The 14,653-nt window shown below is 50.4% G+C and overlaps 1 protein-coding gene across 8 annotated transcripts in view; it reads left to right on the top strand.

Moving 5' to 3' along the window:
- LOC140076243 (uncharacterized) overlaps positions 1 to 14,653 on the top strand; it is a 79,693-nt gene that overhangs the window by 56,493 nt on the left and 8,547 nt on the right. For 6 of the 8 annotated variants that reach the window (XR_011849536.1, XM_072122767.1, XM_072122769.1 and 3 more), the window contains 2 exons: positions 2,880 to 2,912; positions 13,571 to 13,606. Coding sequence is in view for 6 of the 8 variants with exons in the window: in XM_072122767.1 (XP_071978868.1) it covers positions 2,880 to 2,912; positions 13,571 to 13,606 (69 nt within the window). In the remaining 2 variants the exon portion in view is untranslated. The remainder of the gene's footprint in view (positions 1 to 2,879; positions 2,913 to 13,570; positions 13,607 to 14,653) is intronic. The other 2 variants (XM_072122768.1, XM_072122765.1) reach the window with 1 other exon arrangement.

The raw sequence follows: 14,653 nt of genomic DNA, 5'->3' as shown, positions 1-14,653 counted from the left end.
GTGTTACTATGCGGTCACCCTGTATTACACGGGATTGTTACTATAGTGTTACTATGCGGTCACCCTGTATTACACGGGATTGTTACTATAGTGTTACTATGCGGTCACCCTGTATTACACAGGATTGTTACTATACTGTTACTATGCGGTCACCCTGTATTACACAGGATTGTTACTATAGTGTTACTATGCGGTCACCCTGTATTACACAGGATTGTTACTATAGTGTTACTATGCGGTCACCCTGTATTACACAGGATTGTTACTATAGTGTTACTATGCGGTCACCCTGTATTATACAGGATTGTTACTATAGTGTTACTATGTGGTCACCTTGTATTACACAGGATTGTTACTATACTGTTACTATGCGATCACCCTGTATTATACGGGATTGTTACTATAGTGTTACTATGCGGTCACCCTGTATTACACAGGATTGTTACTATACTGTTACTATGCGGTCACCCTGTATTACACAGGATTGATACTATAGTGTTACTATGCGGTCACCCTGTATTACACAGGATTGTTACTATAGTGTTACTATGCGGTCACCCTGTATTATATGGGATTTTTACTATAGTGTTACTATGCGGTCACCCTGTATTACACAGGATTGTTACTATAGTGTTACTATGCGGTCACCCTGTATTATACAGGATTGTTACTATAGTGTTACTATGCGGTCACACTGTATTATACGGGATTGTTACTATAGTGTTACTATGCGGTCACCCTGTATTACACAGGATTGTTACTATACTGTTACTATGCGGTCACCCTGTATTACACAGGATTGATACTATAGTGTTACTATGCGGTCACCCTGTATTATACAAGATTGTTACTATAGTGTTACTATGCGGTCACCCTGTATTATACGGGATTGTTACTATAGTGTTACTATGCGGTCACCCTGTATTACACAGGATTGTTACTATAGTGTTACTATGCGGTCACCCTGTATTACACAGGATTGTTACTATAGTGTTACTATGCGGTCACCCTGTATTATACGGGATTGTTACTATAGTGTTACTATGCGGTCACCCTGTATTACACAGGATTGTTACTATACTGTTACTATGTGGTCACCCTGTATTACACAGGATTGTTACTATAGTGTTACTATGCGGTCACCCTGTATTATACGGGATTGTTACTATAGTGTTACTATGCGGTCACCCTGTATTACACAGGATTGTTACTATAGTGTTACTATGCGGTCACCCTGTATTATACGGGATTGTTACTATACTGTTACTATGCGGTCACCCTGTATTATACAGGATTGTTACTATACTGTTACTATGCGGTCACCCTGTATTACACAGGATTGTTACTATACTGTTACTATGCGGTCACCCTGTATTACACAGGATTGTTACTATAGTGTTACTATGCGGTCACCCTGTATTACACGGGATTGATACTATAGTGTTACTATGCGGTCACCCTGTATTATACAGGATTGTTACTATACTGTTACTATGCGGTCACCCTGTATTATACGGGATTGTTACTATACTGTTACTATGTGGTCACCCTGTATTACACAGGATTGTTACTATAGTGTTACTATGCGGTCACCCTGTATTATACGGGATTGTTACTATAGTGTTACTATGCGGTCACCCTGTATTACACAGGATTGTTACTATAGTGTTACTATGCGGTCACCCTGTATTATACGGGATTGTTACTATACTGTTACTATGCGGTCACCCTGTATTATACAGGATTGTTACTATACTGTTACTATGCGGTCACCCTGTATTATACGGGATTGTTACTATAGTGTTACTATGCGGTCACCCTGTATTACACAGGATTGTTACTATACTGTTACTATGCGGTCACCCTGTATTACACAGGATTGTTACTATAGTGTTACTATGCGGTCACCCTGTATTACACAGGATTGTTACTATAGTGTTACTATGCGGTCACCCTGTATTACACAGGATTGTTACTATAGTGTTACTATGCGGTCACCCTGTATTATACGGGATTGTTACTATACTGTTACTATGCGGTCACCCTGTATTATACAGGATTGTTACTATACTGTTACTATGCGGTCACCCTGTATTACACAGGATTGTTACTATACTGTTACTATGCGGTCACCCTGTATTACACAGGATTGTTACTATAGTGTTACTATGCGGTCACCCTGTATTACACGGGATTGATACTATAGTGTTACTATGCGGTCACCCTGTATTATACAGGATTGTTACTATACTGTTACTATGCGGTCACCCTGTATTACACAGGATTGTTACTATACTGTTACTATGTGGTCACCCTGTATTACACAGGATTGTTACTATAGTGTTACTATGCGGTCACCCTGTATTACACAGGATTGTTACTATAGTGTTACTATGCGGTCACCCTGTATTACACAGGATTGTTACTATAGTGTTACTATGTGGTCACCCTGTATTATACAGGATTGTTACTATAGTGTTACTATGCGGTCACCCTGTATTACACAGGATTGTTACTATAGTGTTACTATGCGGTCACCCTGTATTATACAGGATTGTTACTATACTGTTACTATGCGGTCACCCTGTATTACACAGGATTGATACTATAGTGTTACTATGCGGTCACCCTGTATTATACGGGATTGTTACTATAGTGTTACTATGCGGTCACCCTGTACTACACATGGGGGTTATTATCACTCTATACTGTTACTATCTGGTTGCTGTGCTGCACACACATTATAAGGTCCCTCTGTATTACACATGCTGGTTACTACCTGTATATATTCTTACACTCTATGGTTACTTTACTCTTGACTTTAACCCTTTTATGGCTGCACATATGTTGATATTTCGTTTTGCATATTTTTTTCTTAGGTTTCTTGGCTTCTCTGCTGTGAAAAAAGTAAGGTAAGTTTTCCAGGGGACTTGTTTTTTCTGGAAGGTTGTATTTTTCAAAAGTCCCATTTTAGGGAACATCTCTGGTATTTAATGACTTCTTTTCATTATGAAGAAGGGACAGGTTGATGTAATACTGTGACTTGTAACGGGATTTTCCAGCAGCCTCAGCGCCTTGCCGCCACGCCCACAGCCATGAGGATTTCTTGGCATGACCCCACATGGGTGTGTCAGTGGTTGGAGGACGGTGGGGTAAGTGGGACACTCCCATTATGCATGGAAGTTCCCCTCTGTAATATCACCCCTAGCAGAGAACGCCCTAGAGGACCCTGTCCCTAAAATAAAGCTCCACCCATTCTCCAGAACACATTCAATATACGTGCGGGAACATGGTTCAGAGATTTGCTGCACAGTTTTCACCCCCATTATTCATTGGGGCACATTTACTAACAAGGTCACTCGAGTTCACAGAAAGAGCATAATGCTGTGTGCGCCCGATATCCTGCATGTGTCACTTCCCCGCTCAGGTCCCCGGAGCTCACCTTCTTCTTCCTGGTGCATGTAAGTGCATTGTCCGTGTATAATGCGCTGTGCGGGGAGTCACTAAGATCCTGCGCCCGATATCCTGCATGTGTCGCTTCCCAGCTCAGGTCCCCGGAATTCACCTTCTTCTTCCTGGTGCATGTAAGTGCATTGTCCGTGTATAATGTGCTGTGCGGGGAGTCACTAAGATCATGCTCCCGATATCCTGCATGTGTCACTTCCCCGCTCAGGTCCCCGGAGTTCACCTTCTTCTTCCTGCTGCATGTAAGTGCATTGTCCGTGTACAATGCGCTGTGCGGGGAGTCACTAAGATCCTGCACCCGATATCCTGCATGTGTCGCTTCCCCGCTCAGGTCCCCGGAGTTCACCTTCTTCTTCCTGGTGCATGTAAGTGCATTGTCCGTGTATAATGCGCTGTGCGGGGAGTCACTAAGATCCTGCGCCCGATATCCTGCATGTGTCGCTTCCCCGCTCAGGTCCCAGGAGTTCACCTTCTTCTTCCTGGTGCATGTAAGTGCATTGTCTGTGTATAATGCGCTGTGCGGGGAGTCACTAAGATCCTGCGCCCGATATCCTGCATGTTTCGCTTCCCCGCTCAGGTCCCCGGAGTTCACCTTCTTCTTCCTGGTGCATGTAAGTGCATTGTCCATGTATAATGTGCTGTGCAGGGAGTCACTAAGATCCTGCAGCCAATATCCTGCATGTGTCGCTTCCCCGCTCAGGTCCCTGGAGTTCACCTTCTTCTTCCTGGTGCATGTAAGTGCATTGTCCGTGTATAATGCGCTGTGCGGGGAGTCACTAAGATCCTGCGCCCAATATCCTGCATGTGCCGCTTCCCCGCTCAGGTCCCCGGAGTTCACCTTCTTCTTCCTGGTGCATGTAAGTGCATTGTCCGTGTATAATGCGCTGTGCGGGGAGTCACTAAGATCCTCGGTCCGATATCCTGCATGTGTCACTTCCCTGCTCAGGTCCAAGGAGTTCACCTTCTTCTTCCTGGTGCATGTAAGTGCATTGTCCGTGTATAATGCGCTGTGCAGGGAGTCACTAAGATCCTGCGCCCGATATCCTGCATGTGTCACTTCCCCGCTCAGGTCCCTGGAGTTCACCTTCTTCTTCCTGGTGCATGTAAGTGCATTGTACGTGTATAATGCGCTGTGCGGGGAGTCACTAAGATCCTGCGCCCGATATCCTGCATGTGTTGCTTCCCTGCTCAGGTCCCTGGAGTTCACCTTCTTCTTCCTGGTGCATGTAAGTGCATTGTCCGTGTATAATGCGCTGTGCGGCGAGTCACTAAGATCCTGCACCCGATATCCTGCATGTGTCGCTTCCCCGCTCAGGTCCCCGGAGTTCACCTTCTTCTTCCTGGTGCATGTAAGTGCATTGTCCGTGTATAATGCGCTGTGCGGGGAGTCACTAAGATCCTGCACCCGATATCCTGCATGTGTCGCTTCCCCGCTCAGGTCCCCGGAGTTCACCTTCTTCTTCCTGGTGCATGTAAGTGCATTGTCCGTGTATAATGCGCTGTGCGGGGAGTCACTAAGATCCTGCGCCCGATATCCTGCATGTGTCGCTTCCCCGCTCAGGTCCCCGGAGTTCACCTTCTTCTTCCTGGTGCATGTAAGTGCATTGTCCGTGTATAATGCGCTGTGCGGGGAGTCACTAAGATCCTGCACCCGATATCCTGCATGTGTCGCTTCCCCGCTCAGGTTCCTGGAGTTCACCTTCTTCTTCCTGGGGCATGTAAGTGCATTGTCCGTGTATAATGCGCTGTGCGGGGAGTCACTAAGATCCTGCGCCCGATATCCTGCATGTGTCGCTTCCCCGCTCAGGTCCCCGGAGTTCACCTTCTTCTTCCTGGTGCATGTAAGTGCATTGTCCGTGTATAATGCGCTGTGCGGGGAGTCACTAAGATCCTGCACCCGATATCCTGCATGTGTCACTTCCCCGCTCAGGTCCCTGGAGTTCACCTTCTTCTTCCTGGTGCATGTAAGTGCATTGTCCGTGTATAATGCGCTGTGCGGGGAGTCACTAAGATCCTGCACCCGATATCCTGCATGTGTCACTTCCCCGCTCAGGTCCCTGGAGTTCACCTTCTTCTTCCTGGTGCATGTAAGTGCATTGTCCGTGTATAATGTGCTGTGCGGGGAGTCACTAATATCCTGCACCCGATATCCTGCATGTGTCGCTTCCCCGCTCTGGTCCCTGGAGTTCACCTTCTTCTTCCTGGTCCATGTAAGTACACTGTCCGTGTATAATGTGCTGTGCGGGGAGTCACTAAGATCCTGCACCCGATATCCTGCATGTGTCACTTCCCCCGCTCAGGTCCCCGGAGTTCACCTTCTTCTTCCTGGTGCATGTAAGTGCATTGTCCGTGTATAATGCGCTGTGCGGGGAGTCACTAAGATCCTGCACCCGATATCCTGCATGTGTCACTTCCCCGCTCAGGTCCCTGGAGTTCACCTTCTTCTTCCTGGTGCATGTAAGTGCATTGTCCGTGTATAATGCGCTGTGCGGGGAGTCACTAAGATCGTGCACCTGATATCCTGCATGTGTCGCTTCCCCGCTCAGGTCCCTGGAGTTCACCTTCTTCTTCCTGGTGCATGTAAGTGCATTGTCCGTGTATAATGCGCTGTGCGGGGAGTCACTAAGATCGTGCACCCGATATCTTGCATGTGTCGCTTCCCTGCTCAGGTCCCCGGAGTTCATCTTCTTCTTCCTGGTGCATGTAATTGCATTGTCCGTGTATAATGCGCTGAGCGGGGAGTCACTAAGATCGTGCACCCGATATCCTGCATGTGTCGCTTCCCCGCTCAGGTCCCTGGAGTTCACCTTCTTCTTCCTGGTGCATGTAAGTGCATTGTCCGTGTATAATGCGCTGTGCGGGGAGTCACTAACATCCTGCACCCGATATCCTGCATGTGTCGCTTCCCCGCTCAGGTCCCTGGAGTTCATCTTCTTCTTCCTGGTGCATGTAAGTGCATTGTCCGTGTATAATGTGCTGTGCGGGGAGTCACTAAGATCGTGCACCCGATATCCTGCATGTGTCGCTTCCCCGCTCAGGTCCCCGGAGTTCACCTTCTTCTTCCTGGTGCATGTAAGTGCATTGTCCGTGTATAATGTGCTGTGCGGGGAGTCACTAAGATCCTGCGCCCGATATCCTGCATGTGTCACTTCCCCGCTCAGGTCCCCAGAGTTCACCTTCTTCTTCCTGGTGCATGTAAGTGCATTGTCCGTGTATAATGCGCTGTGCGGGGAGTCACTAAGATCCTGCCCCCGATATCCTGCATGTGTCGCTTCCCCGCTCAGGTCCCTGGAGTTCACCTTCTTCTTCCTGGTGCATGTAAGTGCATTGTCCGTGTATAATGCGCTGTGCGGGGAGTCACTAAGATCCTGCGCCCGATATCCTGCATGTGTCACTTCCCCGCTCAGGTCCCTGGAGTTCACCTTCTTCCTGGTGCATGTAAGTGCATTGTCCGTGTATAATGCGCTGTGCAGGGAGTCACTAAGATCCTGTGCCCGATATCCTGCATGTGTCACTTCCCCGCTCAGGTCCCTGGAGTTCACCTTCTTCTTCCTGGTGCATGTAAGTGCATTGTCCGTGTATAATGCGCTGTGCGGGGAGTCACTAAGATCCTGCGCCCGATATCCTGCATGTGTCACTTCCCCGCTCAGGTCCCTGGAGTTCACCTTCTTCCTGGTGCATGTAAGTGCATTGTCCGTGTATAATGCGCTGTGCAGGGAGTCACTAAGATCCTGTGCCCGATATCCTGCATGTGTCACTTCCCCGCTCAGGTCCCTGGAGTTCACCTTCTTCCTGGTGCATGTAAGTGCATTGTCCGTGTATAATGCGCTGTGCAGGGAGTCACTAAGATCCCGCGCCCGATATCGTGCATGTGTCACTTCCCCGCTCAGGTTCCCGGAGTTCAACTTCTTCTTCCTGGGGCATGTAAGTGCATTGTCCGTGTATAATGCGCTGTGCAGGAAGTCACTAAGATCCTGCGCCCGATATCCTGCATGTGTCGCTTCCCCGCTCAGGTCCCCGGAGTTCACCTTCTTCTTCCTGGTGCATGTAAGTGCATTGTCCGTGTATAATGCGCTGTGTGGGGAGTCACTAAGATCCTGCACCCGATATCCTGCATGTGTCGCTTCCCCGCTCAGGTCCCCGGAGTTCACCTTCTTCTTCCTGGTGCATGTAAGTGCATTGTCCGTGTATAATGTGCTGTGCGGGGAGTCACTAAGATCCTGCGCCTGATATCCTGCATGTGTCACTTCCCCCGCTCAGGTCCCCGGAGTTCACCTTCTTCTTCCTGGTGCATGTAAGTGCATTGTCCGTGTATAATGCGCTGTGCGGGGAGTCACTAAGATCGTGCGTCCGATATCCTGCATGTGTCGCTTCCCCGCTCAGGTCCCTGGAGTTCACCTTCCTCTTCCTGGTGCATGTAAGTGCATTGTCCGTGTATAATGCGCTGTGCGGGGAGTCACTAAGATCATGCGCCCGATATCCTGCATGTGTCACTTCCCCGCTCAGGTCCCTGGAGTTCACCTTCTTCTTCCTGGTGCATGTAATTGCATTGTCCGTGTATAATGCGCTGAGCGGGGAGTCACTAAGATCGTGCACCCGATATCCTGCATGTGTCGCTTCCCCGCTCAGGTCCCTGGAGTTCACCTTCTTCTTCCTGGTGCATGTAAGTGCATTGTCCGTGTATAATGCGCTGTGCGGGGAGTCACTAACATCCTGCACCCGATATCCTGCATGTGTCGCTTCCCCGCTCAGGTCCCTTAAGTTCATCTTCTTCTTCCTGGTGCATGTAAGTGCATTGTCCGTGTATAATGTGCTGTGCGGGGAGTCACTAAGATCCTGCACCCGATATCCTGCATGTGTCTCTTCCCCGCTCAGGTCCCTGGAGTTCACCTTCTTCTTCCTGGTGCATGTAAGTGCATTGTCCGTGTATAATGCGCTGTGCAGGGAGTCACTAAGATCCTGCGCCCGATATCCTGCATGTGTCGCTTCCCCGCTCAGGTCCCCGGAGTTCACCTTCTTCTTCCTGGTGCATGTAAGTGCATTGTCCGTGTATAATGCGCTGTGCGGGGAGTCACTAAGATCCTGCCCCCGATATCCTGCATGTGTCGCTTCCCCGCTCAGGTCCCTGGAGTTCACCTTCTTCTTCCTGGTGCATGTAAGTGCATTGTCCGTGTATAATGCGCTGTGCGGGGAGTCACTAAGATCCTGCGCCCGATATCCTGCATGTGTCACTTCCCCGCTCAGGTCCCTGGAGTTCACCTTCTTCTTCCTGGTGCATGTAAGTGCATTGTCCGTGTATAATGCGCTGTGCGGGGAGTCACTAAGATCCTGCCCCCGATATCCTGCATGTGTCGCTTCCCCACTCAGGTCCCTGGAGTTCACCTTCTTCTTCCTGGTGCATGTAAGTGCATTGTCCGTGTATAATGCGCTGTGCGGGGAGTCACTAAGATCCTGCGCCCGATATCCTGCATGTGTCACTTCCCCGCTCAGGTCCCTGGAGTTCACCTTCTTCTTCCTGGTGCATGTAAGTGCATTGTCCGTGTATAATGCGCTGTGCAGGGAGTCACTAAGATCCTGTGCCCGATATCCTGCATGTGTCACTTCCCCGCTCAGGTTCCCGGAGTTCAACTTCTTCTTCCTGGGGCATGTAAGTGCATTGTCCGTGTATAATGCGCTGTGCGGGGAGTCACTAAGATCCTGCACCCGATATCCTGCATGTGTCGCTTCCCCGCTCAGGTCCCTGGAGTTCACCTTCTACTTCCTGGTGCATGTAAGTGCATTGTCCGTGTATAATGCGCTGTGTGGGGAGTCACTAAGATCCTGCACCCGATATCCTGCATGTGTCGCTTCCCCGCTCAGGTCCCCGGAGTTCACCTTCTTCTTCCTGGTGCATGTAAGTGCATTGTCCGTGTATAATGCGCTGTGCGGGGAGTCACTAAGATCCTGCGCCCGATATCCTGCATGTGTCGCTTCCCCGCTCAGGTCCCTGGAGTTCACCTTCTTCTTCCTGGTGCATGTAAGTGCATTGTCTGTGTATAATGCGCTGTGCGGGGAGTCACTAAGATCGTGCGTCCGATATCCTGCATGTGTCGCTTCCCCGCTCAGGTCCCTGGAGTTCACCTTCCTCTTCCTGGTGCATGTAAGTGCATTGTCCGTGTATAATGCGCTGTGCGGGGAGTCACTAAGATCATGCGCCCGATATCCTGCATGTGTCACTTCCCCGCTCAGGTCCCTGGAGTTCACCTTCTTCTTCCTGGTGCATGTAAGTGCATTGTCCGTGTATAATGCGCTGTGCGGGGAGTCACTAAGATCCTGTGCCCGATATGCTGCATGTGTCACTTCCCCGCTCAGGTCCCCGGAGTTCACCTTCTTCTTCCTGGTGCATGTAAGTGCATTGTCCGTGTATAATGTGCTGTGCGGGGAGTCACTAAGATCATGCGTCCGATATCCTGCATGTGTCGCTTCCCCGCTCAGGTCCCCGGAGTTCACCTTCTTCTTCCTGGTGCATGTAAGTGCATTGTCCGTGTATAATGCGCTGTGCGGGGAGTCACTAAGATCGTGCTCCCGATATCCTGCATGTGTCGCTTCCCCGCTCAGGTCCCCGGAGTTCACCTTCTTCTTCCTGGTGCATGTAAGTGCATTGTCCGTGTATAATGCGCTGTGCGGGGAGTCACTAAGATCCTGCGCCCCTTATCCTGCATGTGTCACTTCCCCACTCAGGTCCCTGGAGTTCACCTTCTTCTTCCTGGTGCATGTAAGTGCATTGTCAGTGTATAATGTGCTGTGCGGGGAGTCACTAAGATCCTGCCCCCGATATCCTGCATGTGTCACTTCCCCGCTCAGGTCCCCGGAGTTCACCTTCTTCTTCCTGGTGCATGTAAGTGCATTGTCCGTGTATAATGCGCTGTGCGGGGAGTCACTAAGATCCTGCCCCCAATATCCTGCATGTGTTGCTTCCCCGCTCAGGTCCCCGGAGTTCACCTTCTTCTTCCTGGTGCATGTAAGTGCATTGTCCATGTATAATGCGCTGTGCGGGGAGTCACTAAGATCCTGTGCCTGATATCCTGCATGTGTGGCTTCCCCGCTCAGGTCCCCTGAGTTCACCTTCTTCTTCCTGGTGCATGTAAGTGCATTGTCTGTGTATAATGCGCTGTGCGGGGAGTCACTAAGATCCTGCCCCCGATATCCTGCATGTGTCGCTTCCCCGCTCAGGTCCCCGGAGTTTACCTTCTTCTTCCTGGTGAATGTAAGTGCATTGTCCGTGTATAATGCGCTCTGCGGGGAGACACTAAGATCCTGCACCGATATCCTGCATGTGTCACTTCCCCGCTCAGGTCCCTGGAGTTCACCTTCTTCTTCCTGGTGCATGTAAGTGCATTGTCCGTGTATAATGCGCTGTGCGGGGAGTCACATTGTTCAGCGCCTGATATCCTGCATGTGTCACTTCCCCGCTCAGGTCCCTGGAGTTCACCTTCTTCTTCCTGGTGCATGTAAGTGTATTGTCCGTGTATAATGTGCTGTGCAGGGAGTCACTAAGATCCTGCGCCCGATATCCTGCATGTGTCGCTTCCCCGCTCAGGTCCCCGGAGTTCTCCTTCTTCTTCCTGGTGCATGTAAGTGCATTGTCCGTGTATAATGCGCTGTGCGAGGAGTCACTAAGATCCTGCACCCGATATCCTGCATGTGTCGCTTCCCTGCTCAGGTCCCAGGAGTTCACCTTCTTCTTCCTGGTGCATGTAAGTGCATTGTCCGTGTATAATGCGCTGTGCTGGGAGTCACTAAGATCCTGCGCCCGATATCCTGCATGTGTCACTTCCCCGCTCAGGTCCCGGGAGTTCACCTTCTTCTTCCTGGTACATGTAAGTGCATTGTCCGTGTATAATGCGCTGTGCGGGGAGTCACTAAGATCCTGCACCCGATATCCTGCATGTGTCGCTTTCCCGCTCAGGTCCCAGGAGTTCACCTACTTCTTCCTGGTGCATGTAAGTGCATTGTCCGTGTATAATGCGCTGTGCGAGGAGTCACTAAGATCCTGCACCCGATATCCTGCATGTGTCGCTTCCCTGCTCAGGTCCCAGGAGTTCACCTTCTTCTTCCTGGTGCATGTAAGTGCATTGTCCGTGTATAATGCGCTGTGCTGGGAGTCACTAAGATCCTGCGCCCGATATCCTGCATGTGTCACTTCCCCGCTCAGGTCCCGGGAGTTCACCTTCTTCTTCCTGGTACATGTAAGTGCATTGTCCGTGTATAATGCGCTGTGCGGGGAGTCACTAAGATCCTGCACCCGATATCCTGCATGTGTCGCTTTCCCGCTCAGGTCCCAGGAGTTCACCTACTTCTTCCTGGTGCATGTAAGTGCATTGTCCGTGTATAATGCGCTGTGCGGGGAGTCACTAAGATCCTGCACCCGATATCCTGCATGTGTCGCTTCCCCGCTCAGGTTCCTGGAGGTCACCTTCTTCTTCCTGGTGCATGTAAGTGCATTGTCCGTGTATAATGCGCTGTGCGGGGAGTCACTAAGATCCTGCACCCGATATCCTGCATGTGTCACTTCCCCGCTCAGGTCCCTGGAGTTCACCTTCTTCTTCCTGGTGCATGTAAGTGCATTGTCCGTGTATAATGTGCTGTGCGGGGAGTCACTGAGATCCTGCACCCGATATCCTGCATGTGTCGCTTTCCCGCTCAGGTCCCAGGAGTTCACCTACTTCTTCCTGGTGCATGTAAGTGCATTGTCTGTGTATAATGCGCTGTGCGGGGAGTCACTAAGATCCTGCCCCCGATATCCTGCATGTGTCACTTCCCCGCTCAGGTCCCCGGAGTTCACCTTCTTCTTCCTGGTGCATGTAAGTGCATTGTCCATGTATAATGCTCTGTGCGGGGAGTCACTAAGATCCTGCACCCGATATCCTGCATGTGTCACTTCCCCGCTCAGGTCCCCGGAGTTCACCTTCTTCTTCCTGGTGCATGTAAGTGCATTGTCCGTGTATAATGCGCTGTGCGGGGAGTCACTAAGATCCTGCGCCCGATATCCTGCATGTGTCACTTCCCCGCTCAGGTCCCCGGAGTTCACCTTCTTCTTCCTGGTGCGAGTAAGTGCATTGTCCATGTATAATGCGCTGTGCGGGGAGTCACTAAGATCCTGCACCCGATATCCTGCATGTGTGGCTTCCCCGCTCAGGTCCCCGGAGTTCATAACCTTCTTCTTCCTGGTGCATGTAAGTGCATTGTCCGTGTATAATGTGCTGTGCGGGGAGTCACTAAGATCGTGCTCCTGATATCCTGCATGTGTCACTTCCCCGCTCAGGTCCCTGGAGTTCACCTTCTTCTTCCTGGTGCATGTAAGTGCATTGTCCGTGTATAATGTGCTGTGCGGGGAGTCACTAAGATCAAGCCCCCGATATCCTGCATGTGTCACTTCCCCGCTCACGTCCCTGGAGTTCACCTTCTTCTTCCTGGTGCATGTAAGTGCATTGTCCGTGTATAATGTGCTGTGCGGGGAGTCACTAAGATCGTGCTCCTGATATCCTGCATGTGTCACTTCCCCGCTCAGGTCCCCGGAGTTTACCATCTTTTTTGTAACGCATCTTTAACATTCGGCGTGCAACACAATTCTTATACCTGTGCATGATGTTTTAGCAATGAAGAACATGAACAGTCCGGCTAAAGTGCAGCACAAAGCCCTTAGTAAATGAGCCACATGATGCATTGGGGCTCATTTACTAAGGGTCAGAACGCCGCACTTTCGCCGATTTGGCCCCGGTTTCCACGCAACAGAAATTGGGGGGCGTGGCCATCTGACAACCTGACGGATTCGGAAAAACCACGGAATTTTAAAAAACGATTTGTGTCGCAAGATCAAGCACTTACTTGCACCAGGAAGAAGAAGGTGAAATCCGGCGGACCTCAGCACAGCAGCGACACCTGCTGGATATCCGGCGCACAACCTTAGTGAATCCCGTCAGACCCGAATCAGCGTCTGACAATACGCCGCGGAATCGCGACTGGACCGGGTAAGTAAATGTGCCCCATTGTGTCCTTCCACGTTTTGGTGTGATCTCCCATGATTTTGGTACATGATAACACAGATTTCTACTTGTTTTCCCAGATGCCTCGGAGTAGAGATGGAGGAGACCTGGATTCGGTAATGAAATCACTGTATGATAGTTATAGATTTTACTAGTGGAACCTCTACTGGCTGTCACTGCAAGTTTAGAGGGGGATCAGGTTATGCTGATCTCCAGGGCAGAGTTTCTGTTTGGGTCCATATCTTAGACCTTCCATTAGCACCAGAAGGATGTAGATGTCTAGGATGTGGAAAAATGATGAGTCATGGCCCCGATTTATCAAATAGCATTAAGTGCAGTCTCCTCCCTCCTGTGCAGTCTCCTCCCTCCTGTGCATTCTCCTCCTTCCTGTGTAATCTCCTCCCTTCTGTACAGTCTCCTTCCGCCTGTGCAGTCTCCCTCTTCTGTTCAGTCTCCTCCATCCTGTCCAGTTTCCTCTCTCCTTTGCAGTCTCCTCCCTCCTTTGCAGTGTCCTCCTTCCTCTTCAGTCTCCTCCATCCTGTGCAGTCTCCTCCCTCCTGTGCAGTCTCCGCTCTCCTGTACAGTTTCCCCCTCCTGTGCAGTCTACTTCCTCCTCTGCAGTCTCCTCAATCCTGTGCAGTCTCCTCCCTTCTGTTATCTCTTTCCTATTGTACAGTCTCCTCTCTCCTGCACAGTCTCCCTCTTCTGTGCAGTCTCCATCCTCCTGTGCAGTCTCCTCTCTGCTGTGCAGTCCCCTCCCTCCTGTGCAGTCAACTCCTTCCTCTGCAGTCTCCTATCTCTTGTGCAGTGTCCTCTCTCCTGTGCAGTCTGTACTATGTGCAATCTCCTCCCTCCTGTGCAGTCTGTACTATGTGCAGTGTCCTCCCTCCTGTGCAGTCTATACTATGTGCAGTGTCCTCCATCCTGTGCAGTCTGTACTATGTGCAGTGTCCTCCCTCCTGTGCAGTCTGTACTATATGCAGTGTCCTCTCTCCTGTGCAGTCTGTACTATGTGCAGTGCCCTCCCTCCTGTGCAGTCTGTACTATGTGCAGTCTCCTCCCTCCTGTGCAGTCTGTACTATGTGCAGTGTCCTCCCTCCTTTGCAGTCTGTACTATGTGCAGTCTCCTCCCTCCTGTGGAGTCTGTACTATGTGCAGTCTCC

This window comes from Engystomops pustulosus, chromosome 8 (genome assembly GCF_040894005.1).
Source record: "Engystomops pustulosus chromosome 8, aEngPut4.maternal, whole genome shotgun sequence".
NCBI classification, from domain to species: domain Eukaryota; kingdom Metazoa; phylum Chordata; class Amphibia; order Anura; family Leptodactylidae; genus Engystomops; species Engystomops pustulosus.
The sequence above is the reverse complement of the archived record's forward strand: the minus strand, read 5'-3'. Positions and strand labels throughout refer to the sequence as shown.